Raw genomic sequence first — 12,363 nt, forward strand, 5'->3', positions numbered from 1 at the left:
AAAATATGGAAAAAAAATCAGCAATAGTCTTGTAGCCAAGTAATTGGTAGAACTCTTGGCTTAATTTATAACATATTAAAATCTTAACCTTTTATATATTAAAATATTTTGATACTAAGTTATGAGCAGTCAATATTTAAATTGTACATTGGTAACTATTTTCTGATGCTACTCTTTCAGAAAAAAATTGACTTGTGTTACAGTGAGGTTTAGAGTATCAGATCTGGTTCTGGATAATACAAGGACAGGTTCCTCCAAATCTAATTATTAATGGCATTATTGAGTTCAACCAGATGTTTCACATGGATAAAATTAAGTACAGGAATAAATCAAGATCCAAGAGCACACTTAGATTTGACAGAAGATAAGGAAAGGTGAAACAAAAAGTAATGAATACAGTTAATGAAAAGCTATATATCCCTTGTTGTTAATGTAACTTGAAAATTAAAATTCAAAACGTACCAGATCTGTTAAATGACCACTCTGCTGCCAGACAAATGAGCAGATGTTTCTCCCATCCTATCACCTACTGGGCTTCTGTCTGTTCAACCTTTAGCCACCCTGAGTACTGAACCTTCCACAGCTTCCCAAGGTACTTACATGAGAGATAAACATACTTTCAATGTACAAAATAAAGCTAGTGAGCTACATTTGTACTAACAATGTCAGGATTTCAAGTAGTATCCTAATGGATAATCCTTTACAGAGAGGATAGAAGTGAAAGGCAGAGACTGTGATTTAAAATACAGTATATACTTGTCCTCTCACTTCTAAAACTGCAAGATCATTTGCATCTAGTCAGCTGCAGATCAGACACTAAAGAAGAAAACCAATTAACATCTAGTATTTTAAGAAAAGGTGGAAGACATTAAAACCCCAAACAATTTCTAAGAAGCAAAAATACTTTTAAAGAACATTTCAGCCATAGCTAAGTTGACAGAAACAGGAATTTCTATTTAAACACCAACCTCAGCCAATAATTACAATTGTACTAGTATAATAATAAATCTAAATAGAGTCAAGAATTAAGTCAAAGTGTCTCTGAGGTATTGTTGTTCTAGTAAGTTTACCTGGAAACACGGACTGAGCTGCGGCTGGCTTAGGATCAAGGTGGCACAGAGGGAAATGCGGAGCATGCAGTGTGCACTCCCTCTGCTGGGCACTGGAATTATCCCGAGCAGACAAAAAAGGGCTATGTCCGAGCATCCAGGCACCGTGAAACAACAGCCCTTTTACAGCTCCCACACTCTTCCCCTGGATTCAGCTAAAACTCACATTCACAGAAAAACGGATTTCACAACTCGTTTGTACTCCCAAAATACAATTCCTATCAGAAACAAACACCCGATTCACACCCCAGACAAGGATTTTAACTGCAGTGAACCTAACTTGTGTAAGCACACACAAACTCATTTGCCCTTGATCAATACACTAAGTCTGTCATTTTTTGTCCACCCTCCACCTATCTGAACAAAAAAGATGGGAAGAAATGTTTTGATGCCTTCTAGGGGCACAGCAATTGGAAGAGGGAATGTGTAGTCTGGGCAGCTGGGATGTATAAACAATTATAAAATCTGTTGGAAGGGATTTGTTTCTACACAAAGGATAACCTTTGTTTTTCTTTTCCCTCTCCTCCCACAGCTCCTCAGAGGCAATGGTGCCATAGGCTACTGGTGCTGGTAGGGTATAAGTATCACATAAAAACAATTACCTTCCTTGTAATTAAGACTCTCTGATAGTTTGAGTTCTTCACTCTCGTGGAGCAGAAAAGAAAGAGGTGGTTATAGCTCATGTCACTATAAAACATTTTAAGCCAAAGAGTCTCACTGTATAAACTTCTGTGCCTTCCTTCAAGTGACTTTGTATAAGGGAAGTTCCATAACCTACAGAAAGTTCTCCCGTGATTTGCAAAGCAGTGGGGCTTTTCCAGTTTTCAGTAAAGGTAAAAAAAAACTCTAGAGAAAACAATTTGTGCTAATAGGCTCTGGTTGCCTAAGACTCCTGCCTTGGAGGCTAAGACTCCAAGAATCTGGAAAATGAAACAAGAAGCAGTGGGCAGCATGGAGGCAATAGTGAGGATTGCCAAAAGCAGACACCCTGTGCACCAAACAAACGATTCTTCTGTGAAAGCAGGCCAGGTAACCACCAACTTCTTCCCCTCAGTGTAATTTACATCCAGCTACATGGCTGGTGTATTCATATTGAGCTGCAGCATCAAGAACTGCTCCAGATATATAAAATTATTTGCACTTCAGTCACATGCATGTGTAACTGCTCAGCTAAGTACCAATGACATATGGCAATGGTAAGGAACTCCAGGACCTTCCCTCTTTTAAGTGGCAATTTAAATCCCTGTGGAACTGAGAGTTATAGCAGAGTTCATAGCAATAACTCCCCAGTTTCACTGTCTCTCACTTAATCCTCCCCTTTATTAACTTTCTTGATCTCAATTTGAGAATGGGTAAAGCCTCTACTCACAGACAGAACAGAAACAAAGCACGGAAGAGAACAGATGAAAAGGGGAAAATTAGTGACCACAGAAGCATGGAGATTGAGCATGAAGAAAATGCAAGAAGTCTGAGGAGAATGGTCAAGGCCAAGACTCAGCCAAGTTGCCAAGTTCCAATCATTCTGCTTTATATTGCTAATTAAATAAAGCCACTCTCTCCCCTAAGGAAACTCTTGCTGCCATGCAGGATCATGATTACACTTGAAATGAGAAATTAGACAGACAATTCCCTTTTACATTCTCCAGCTAACCACACAGGTACCTCAAACTGGTCACCAGTCACTGGGAAATGCAGAGATGTCATTGACCCAACTAGGAACCAAACAATTTACACAGGACCCTCTGCACTCAGACACTTTAGTTACAGTCTTCCTTTCTGCTAACTGAATGCTCCCCTTCATGTCCAGGTGTGCTCATCCTGACAGGTGAGCAGGTACAGCACTTACTGACTTTTTGTGTAAAAAATAGCATCCATGATGCATTGTCAGGACAAGGTGGCTGGGAGCAGAGCTTCGAGGACTGAGAGACTATTAGTACTTTTTCTCTTGGGTTTAAAGGTACAGAAGACAGTAAAACTCTGGTATGGAGCTATAACTCCAATGACACAAGGACATACAGACAAAGCCACAACACATAACACAAGCAGCAATGCTGAACTAAAGAGGAGCTGTGTGTAGTGTTCCATATGCTGACATGGAAGTATTTGACAGATGGGGATTTAATAACCATGGTCGAAGAGATTCTGTTTATTTTGTTCTATCAGACTCTCAATTTACTATGTTTTTACGTTTCAATAAAATCATCTGACACATGAATAAAATATAATTTACACAGTTTCCTTCTGCAGTACAAAGCTCTCTGTGTTCAGGTTATAAATTTAAAATAATACAGTAGTAACACTGAATTTGGGTATTTTCCACTGGAGAAAAAAACCTCTGTGAATAATTACATATTGTTTTCAGTGCCTAAGTTAACTCAATCTGCACTGCTTTGCTTTAAATTTATTCTTCGTGAGCACTGCTATGTATTTCCCTTTTTTTTCCTTTTAAACAGTGGAATTTATTAGCTTTCAAACCCTATATACATAGCATGGATCACTCTCTAGAAGTGGTAACAATACCATTTTAAACACACACACACACACACATGAAAATCAAGGCTTGAATGTCCTTTATACCCTGCAAGAAATATAGCAACCAATATTCCATGCAGAGGTGCAGCAAATGAAGTCCTGTCAAGCAAATGGCAGGAATGACAGCAGATGTCTGGATTCCTTCATAGCTGGTTGCATAAACGTAGCACACATATTTCACTGGAGAAAAAAAACCTCTGACAAGACAGTCTTTCAGTACTTTTCATTCAGAGTTGGCATTTTTGACTGGTGTGGCACATCAGTAGGTGTTAAGGTGATGAACGAGATTGATCTTGATTCAGCTTAATTTCCACAATGAAAGCAAAATCTACAACACTCAGTCATTGCTAAACAAAGCTACCACAACTTAGTCCAAGTTAAAATGTCCAGATCAAATCTCTACAATCCAGTCCTAAACCAGATTCTACTCTGCAGCCTGGCCCAAAACACCTATTTTCATGTCGTGCTATGCAGTAATTCTGTTTGATCACAGCCAACAGAAATGAGTATTGTGCAGCTCTGACTTTTAGCTATTTGATCTACTCTGGATCCACAAGTTCTACCTATGTGACAAAAGGCATCTAATCTCTAAAACAGTTTGATGCTTTAAAGGTTTCTGTAATAACTAATTCCCTTGAGACATCCTCAATCACATTACATGCTCACTAGAGAGAGCAAATGCTCCAAAGCAGAGAAACTACTTTCCTGAACTGTCAGACATTCCCATAGTTTGGCAAGCTGTAAAAGAACAGTGTTTACTGAGAAATATGGACAAAAGAAGCTGAGGACATAACAGTGTTACATATGAAGAAACTAAGAGCAAATACAATCTGCACTTAACCACTTCTCTATCCTAAATCACAGGGCTGCATTAAATGGTTTTATCTAGTAACCAGGCCCCTGGCATACTATACAAGTGTTTACTGCAACTTCCTTGAGTGAAGCTACAACCAGCTGAATTACTGTACTTTTCAAGAAAACTTGTGTTGAAGTTTCCAGATTAAGGCTTAAGAGCAGTTTTTTATACAAGCTAAGTGTTAGTAATGATCCTCTCTAGTAAAGCAGAATTTTAAGAAACTCACCACTTTTCTCTTTTTTGCTTTAACAGAAATATTCATTTCCTTGTATTTATTCATAGCAGTCTCCATTTTATTCTTGAGCTCAATGGCACATCTTAGCCGATCATCATTGATTCCTGCTCTGGTAAGTAACTGCAAAGCAAGAAAACAACATTGTTATTCTTTTTTCTAGACATCTGAGCCAAAAAAACGCTTTCAGCTTTCCTTCATAATTAATGAAATGACATTGTCACAAATTCCTTTATTTTTACAGGTAACAATTAGTGAAGCCAATTCTTTTCCTATCTAGAATATAAAAACTAATAGCAACTAGTGAGGACAAACAAAGAATGAAAAGCTGTTCTAAAACATCTGAGAGTGTCCTTCTATAGGCCAAATTCCATGCAGGAGGCTCCAGGACATACTGTTGTTCTGATACAGAGATGTCTGACACAAACAAGCTGTGTTTTACTTAAACCCTCTGTGAAGAAGCCTCATTCCACTCCACCTTAAAAAAACAAAAAACAAGTATTGACTATAAGTGCCACATCCAAGGCTGAGAACTATCAAACAAATCATGTAGCTCCTGCAATCTCCCTTTGTCCACTCCTACTGAAATAGATTTTTTTCTAGTTGCTCCTATGTTTCTTCAACCCTAGTTTCCTATTTACACAGTCTCCTTTGAGATTTCCTGCACCCCAGTCCTTGCTTCTCCATGTTTTTACTTAAAAATTTAAAAAATGGTCTCTTTATCCCACCTGAATCCAGGACTGCACAGAAGGCCAGAACTTATTTCTGAGAAGTTTGTGAGCATCCATGACACTGTTTATGATGGCAGTATTATCTTCATTCTCTTGCACTTTTATATCTGCTCAAAGCAGGAGGGAAAAAAAGAGTTAGTGCATGATGGTTATAGTATGTTCACTGCAGGAACTAAAGAAGGTAAATGGAAGTAGGTATTAAACTTTCTAAAACTTTTGATCACTTCAGGAAAAGTTACAAACATCAGAATTCTTTATTCAGTATTAATTATTCTACCACTATCCACACATTAAAAAATCTGAGGAAAAGATAAAAAAGTTTTCAGTCCAGTGATGCGAAACAGAGCTGTTAAGCCATCACTACTAAGGAATGGCCAAATAAACCACAGACAAGTTCAGTCTTACTATTTATATTACACCTTGCCCTAAGTTCAAATGAACTGAGCCTTACTGGACCAGTTTCAGCACATTCAATATAAAATAATCCCTGCCCAGGTGTAACAGGGACTTGGCTGTCTGAGAAGCCAAGTATGCCACTATCCAAGTAAAAATTATATTCTTCATCCTTCAGTCATTCATAAGCCCCATGGATACGCTTTCAATTCTGTTCTCAGCAAGCACAGAAGCAGATACCTCCCTTCCTGACTGCACATGAAATTCCATTAGGACAGTATTTGTAAGAGACTCCCAAAATACAAACCATCCTAATTTTCTTACAGGTAACTCACATTAGCAAAATAATATAAAAAGCTCTAATCACAGTCCTTAAGACTTCCTAGCAAAACTACTTACTGCTTCTTTCAAGCTGTCAGTAGCAAGGGGAAAAAAAAGGCTAAAAAATACTCAATTGGAAGATTTTTAAATTAGCAGCTTATACCCCAGCTGTACAGGGACAGAAGTGAGTAGTGAAGCATATGAGAAGGCAAATTATATATGGTCAACAGACTTTTTTTTAAAATGTTAAGCTCATTATAGGTGCTCTGAAGTGCTGCAATGTCCTTGCAACAACTAGTGCAAAAGTTCAGTCTTTGACGGTAATTAGTAAAACCTGTTAATCACACAGAGGGATGCCCAAACCTAAGAACAGTTACTAGATGAACCAGAAATAGAAAAAGAACTCCAATGTAAATCAAAATGATGTCAACACATCCCAAAGCAAAATGGTGCCCAGTAGCCCCAGGAAAAAACCAAAACCACAACTGCAAAGCACTTCAGACAAAGGCTGCCTCCAGCCATGTATCAAAACTTTTTCAGGTACCTGTGGAGATTTCAAGGTCTAGAGTATATTTATGTGAAATAAGCCCATGGTTCCTAACAAAAGTCTGGTAATCATCGTCATTGAGAGCAGGGACACTGGATTGAACTTCGGAGCATGTGCCTCCATCCAACTGTTCATGCTCAGGCTTCTCCTGTCTCTCATCTAACTCTTTGTCTTCATCAGCTCTAACACACTGAGAAACAGGGAGAATGTCCTTGCTGCAGCATGGCTGTTCATCATCCATGCACCCAAAACAGGACTGGTTATCTTCCACCTGGGAGGACAAGGGGCATGCAGGCCTAGCCTCATGAGCAGTCATCTGCTTGTTGGGTTCCAGTTCCACATCGTTTACAGCAAAGTTGAAAGGATCTGGCATCAGAAGCTGGAAACAGTTTTCCATCTCTGTCAGTGTGTCAGCAAGCTCTTGGGACATTTCTGTCAAGACACAATTGTTTTAGAAGATTGTTAAATACTGTAAAATGCTAATGTCTCCAGAGCACACAGAGTTACAAAACAAGTAAGACTGCCAAAGGAGGAATCCATTTATCCAGTGATCAGTGCTAATTTAGCCATATAGATCTCTCTCTGCTGCAGAAATTGTCCTTATAAAAGTGTTATAAAGACAATTAACTTACTTTCCTTACGCAGGAAATCTAGAATTTCCTGAGCAAGGAATGCAGAATCAGGATTCCTCCTCCCCCTATCCTCTCTACAATTTCAGTATGCTAAGATGACACAAGTACTTCAAAGAATTTGAAGGAAAACAAGGCTCAGCAAGGATATTCTTGGTGATGTTAGTGGGTATTCATTCCACAGCCATGAATTTTATAGCTGTGTGTAGGTGTAGACATGAATATATGTTATTGCTTAAAAAGATGCTACCAATAAAAATGACTTTTAGAAAGTGAAATCTTTTTAAAATTCCACTCTCATGCATGAAAATCTTTCCAGCAAGCAGAATAACTGCAGACACAACTGGATACATGACATACACCAAAGTAACTTAATTACATAACACTTTGTAACTGCAGCATAATATACTTACTATCTCTGTTCTTCTTTGTGATTACAAAAATGTGTTTACTGTGCACATGTCACTTAGAGACTCAGCCCCCAGTTACACACACTTTCTAGCTGCAATAGGGTATTTTTCATAGATATCCTACACTGCATCCAGGATTCCTGTGCAGACCACTGCCTATACTTCTGGAAAACAATAATTATATATACAATATAGTTAATGCCATCAACCAAAATGGTATTGGGAAGCCTGTGCCTGGTCAGTGACACAGAAATTGAGTCACTAGCTCTGAAAAGTCTTGTGATACGCTTCCTTGGGGTTATGCATTCAGACTTTACTGAATTACAGACCAGACCTTTATTTCATAACATTTTCTTTCTTTTTCATCTCTTCATAATACCTAAGCTCGCAGGACAATCATTTGTTTCCTCTGATACTCTTTAGCGGGAGAGAGTGAGGGTCAGGCTCTAACAAATGTAGGATTCCTGCCTTCTGTTATCAGCTATTATTTGGATACCTACTCTCCCAGAATTTGCTTTATATAACCTTAAAAAGGTTGCTTTAAAAACAAACAAAAAACCCAAAACAAAACAAAACAAAAAAAAAAACACTAAAAGAACTAAAGCAATTCACCTTCCATTTCTTTTGCAGTTCTTTTGACTTTTTCTTTGTAAATGTTATCCAACCGTTTTTGCTTCTCCTCTTCCCTCTTCCTTTCAGCCACGGTTCTGGCATGTACATCTTGAAAATCCACCTAAGGAGGAAATGAAGAAAAAAGTGTAACATTCCTCCCAAGAAATATATAGAAAATCCATTTCCTAAGATGCTTATCAGTGGTGAAAAATCCTCTAACACCAGCGACCAGCCAGAAGCTGAGCAGCATTTCCTTTTATCTCTTCTCCTCCTTGAATCAATAACTACAGCAATTCTGAACAGACTTTTTTCTTGTACTAATAAGGGACTGCTGAGAATCAGTGGTTTTCAGAAAGGAATAATAAGGTAGCAAAACAAAACACTTAAGATTTCTACATCCAAAGTGCAGGAATAAACTAGGCTTTGAGAGACTTCTATGACAGCACTGGAGACAAGGAGTTAGGTGGAAAAGGCAGGAAGAGATTATACAGGGCAGATATTAAGATCACATGAAAATGTCACAAGGTCCACTATTAATAAAGGAAATTTAGGAAAATTTGTGAGTACTATTACCACAAGTCTAGACAGCACTTAGAAAAGAACTTTTCAAGCAAAGAAAGCAGAAAAGAACACGTTCAAATTCATTCAGAAAGACCAAATGTGATTTTACGATTGCATTTGTTGGATTTCAGGATTGAGGGGAAAGTTAACATTCAGTCTCACTTACGACTAAATTTTAACATAAACCTGAGTGATTCAAAATGCTGTTTTCTAAAATATTTGCAATTTTTACATTTTTAAGTCCTTTAAAATTTGGTCTTAATACGGGCCAATCATTTTCACTCCTGTTTTAAGGGAGGGAGTCTTGACTGTGTCACTGCATAAGGAAATCCTCTTGAAAAAGAAAACCACAGTTATTTCCTTTTGATTGCTACCACATAACCCTCATTGCCTCCACAAAGCTGACTCTGAGTGCTGTGCAAGCCCATACTTTGCTGATGCTGAAGCCCAGAGCCTCTCTGGTGCACAAACACTCCCTGAAAGTTTGCCATTATTGCCACTGCTGGATGACCAAGCATGTCAACACCCAGTAACACCTCCCAGATACTGACAGCCCTCACCAAGGTTTAGGAGCCACACAAATGGGGTTTACATAATAGCTGTCACAGAAACTGGCGTGGAGAGTCTTGGTCAGTTTAGGCAGAGGCACACTCACAACTTGTTTTTCTTTTAGTGGGGAATGGGTGGACAGAAGGATAGTAGGGAAAAGAACTAGTTTCACAACCCTCAGCAGCACAGCACGTGAATCACCAGAGTGAGCTTTCACAGTTTTCAGAATGTGATTTTTCTACCAAGTCTGCATTGTTCTCCACACAGAAGCAGGAGAAACAGATCCTCTCAAAGAGCAGCATCACCTACAAAAGCAGAGCAAAGATAGAGAACCCAAGAACTACAGCATCCATCCATGCATTCCTCAGATGCAAAGACACTATAGTATGACTCAGGTGCCCAAATATGCAAACATTTGGAAACACGTGAAATATTTTCCCCCTTTTCTTCTTTTTTCAAACTTTTGAGACAGGAGTTTGAAAACAATTATTTTCACATATACTGAAATATTATTTTTTAAGACAAATATTTATATAGGCACCTACTTGGTACCAACTACTACAGACCTACTAACAGTAAGAGTGTGGAGCTCTCCAGGTTTACACCCTAAAAGGGCAGCAGCATCATCTTCTGACTGTTTATAAAGTGATTTTGGTGATAGTTGTAAAAAAAAAAAACCAACCACAAACTACATACATAGCTAACACTCCTCCCAAGTTGCCCTACACTACTGTGCCAAACCTGTAACACACAGGAGCAGACGTACTTTACTACCAGAAAGTACAAATGCCTCCTCAAACCTTCTGGTTGCTTCACACACTTCAAGTATTAAGGTGACAAAAGGCCAGAAGTTAGGCCAGTTGGCTCACCTCAACTCTAAGTACAAGAATTATCAAACTACCTAAGGTTGTTTCTATTAATATTTCTAGAGGAATTCAGTATCAGCTGCTCTAGCAAACAGCACAGCCAACCTCACTGGGTAGCTTCAATCACAAACAGAGAGGGATTGCCCAGTCCTTACTGGGGAGCAGGTACTCACCACAGGAGCACAGACAGACCTGCCAAACCTCAGCAGAATTGCTGTACACTTGTGTTCAGTTGGGTCAAACTGTATTAAGTGTTAAAGCTCCCTTGTCTGTGTCTTGCATTTCTTCCTGTCTGTCATTTAGCTTTCTTTATTAAACAAAACAATACAGGACAATTCAGACTATCACTTTTTGTGAGCAGATGCCAAAAACTGTATAAAAACCAACACAGTACAGTAAATAGGGAACACAATTAGCTTAGTACAGAACCAGAACAAGTGAGCAGAACACATGTAGCACAAAGGTTTTTTTGATCTGCTGTTAGGAGCACTGAACATCTGTCTTTCTGAAGAGATAGAAAATCAGTATGTTTATTGAAAAGCCTGTTATTATCATTGTAGACAGTGTGAATGCTAGGACAGTGTTCCCAAAGTCACTGTCTGCACCTTAGAAGAGACATTAAACCATCAGAATGTTCCAAACATCGTAACTTGAAGCCTTGTCTTTGCACAAAAAAATTCACTTTAATAGAATTCCTTCTATGGCACAGTAATACTGCAGCTGAGAGGGGCATCCACCTACACTTGCTGCTTGTTGTACAGCAAAGGGAAGCTAGAACTGGACAGCTCAGTACAGAAATCTGATTAGGTTAAACTGGCACAGAAAGGTTTAAAAGCTAGGTATCCCCAGTTAAAGGTATAACCACTATTTCTCTTCCAAAAAGGGCTAGACCTTGGGGGTCCAGGCAGGAATCGGTGGGTAAAAACCTGCTGGTGAGCAAAACTCCTTGCATCCTGAGAAAAGACTAGCTGAGCTCAGCTAAGAGTGCTAGCCTGGGGCTTTTGAAGCTTAAAATACTTCAAGATCGAGAGAAAGTCTGGGGTTTGTTTTCCATCAACAGGATGTCTCCTCCAGGCAATGTAATTTCCAATAGCTTCTTTTTATATTGATTGGTTTTCTTGCTTTAAACATCTCCTAGTGATCATGGGATCACAGAATATTCAGAGTTGGAAGGGACCCATGAGGATCACTGAGTCCAACTCTTGGCCCTGCACAACAATCACTCCATGTGCTGGAGAGTCCAAATGCTTCTCGAGCTCTGTCAGGCTTGGGACTGTGACCACTGCCCTGGGGAGCTACTGCAGTGCCCAACAATCCTCTGGGTGAAGAACCTTTTTCTAGTACCTAACCTAAACCTACCCTGATACAACTTCAGGCCATTCCCTGGAGTCCTGTCACTGGTCACCAGAGAGAAGAGCTCAGTGACCACCCCTCCTCTTCCCCTTGTGAGGAAGTTACACACTGTGACGATCATCAGCTACAAAATACACAGTGGAGTAGAAGTGCAGAGTACCTTCTTATTCTGCTTTAGGAAGTGGTATCCCAGAGAAAGCTGCTTGTAAGCCTCTCCATACTTCTCATGCCAGTCCTGCACTGCCTTGATGGCAGCTTTCCTCAGCTTCTGCGCCACCTCTCTGGGTGGGGGAAGGGGCTGCTCATGGTCTATTCCCACTGTGAGCTCCAAGAAATCCTGGAAGTTGGAGATAATCAGCGTCCTGAACTGATGGGACCTGACGAACAGCTCCTGCACGACCTGGAAGGCTGAGAAGCGCATCTCCGCGTGCTCCTCATTGAGCCGTGTCATCAGCAGGTGGTAGGCATGGCTGATGTGCTCCGACGACGACCTGGGCAAAGTGGAACGGGAGAAGAAGGAGGGCGAGTTACTTAAAAAGAGGTTCAGCACAACTACGTAATGACACGGCTTATTTTAAATTTATTGTAAATTTTAAAACAGCAGCTTCCGCGCTGGCAGCGCGGCCCCGGCGACAGGCTCCAGGGCGGCCCCCGGGGCTGCC

General features: G+C 39.8%; 1 protein-coding gene across 1 annotated transcript in view; it reads right to left on the reverse strand.

The window, feature by feature from the left end:
• The window catches only part of UVSSA (UV-stimulated scaffold protein A), a gene marked incomplete at both ends in the record, with an annotated part of 38,842 nt that extends 26,650 nt beyond the window's left edge, over nt 1-12,192 (reverse strand). Inside the window, 5 exons of the mRNA XM_009080502.1 lie at nt 4,724-4,852; nt 5,458-5,567; nt 6,719-7,153; nt 8,373-8,493; nt 11,862-12,192. Coding sequence (XP_009078750.1) covers nt 4,724-4,852; nt 5,458-5,567; nt 6,719-7,153; nt 8,373-8,493; nt 11,862-12,192 — 1,126 coding nt within the window. The remainder of the gene's footprint in view (nt 1-4,723; nt 4,853-5,457; nt 5,568-6,718; nt 7,154-8,372; nt 8,494-11,861) is intronic.
• Nucleotides 12,193-12,363: the final 171 nt, after the last annotated feature.

Source organism: Acanthisitta chloris, unplaced genomic scaffold (genome assembly GCF_000695815.1).
Source record: "Acanthisitta chloris isolate BGI_N310 unplaced genomic scaffold, ASM69581v1 scaffold42678, whole genome shotgun sequence".
NCBI lineage: Eukaryota > Metazoa > Chordata > Aves > Passeriformes > Acanthisittidae > Acanthisitta > Acanthisitta chloris.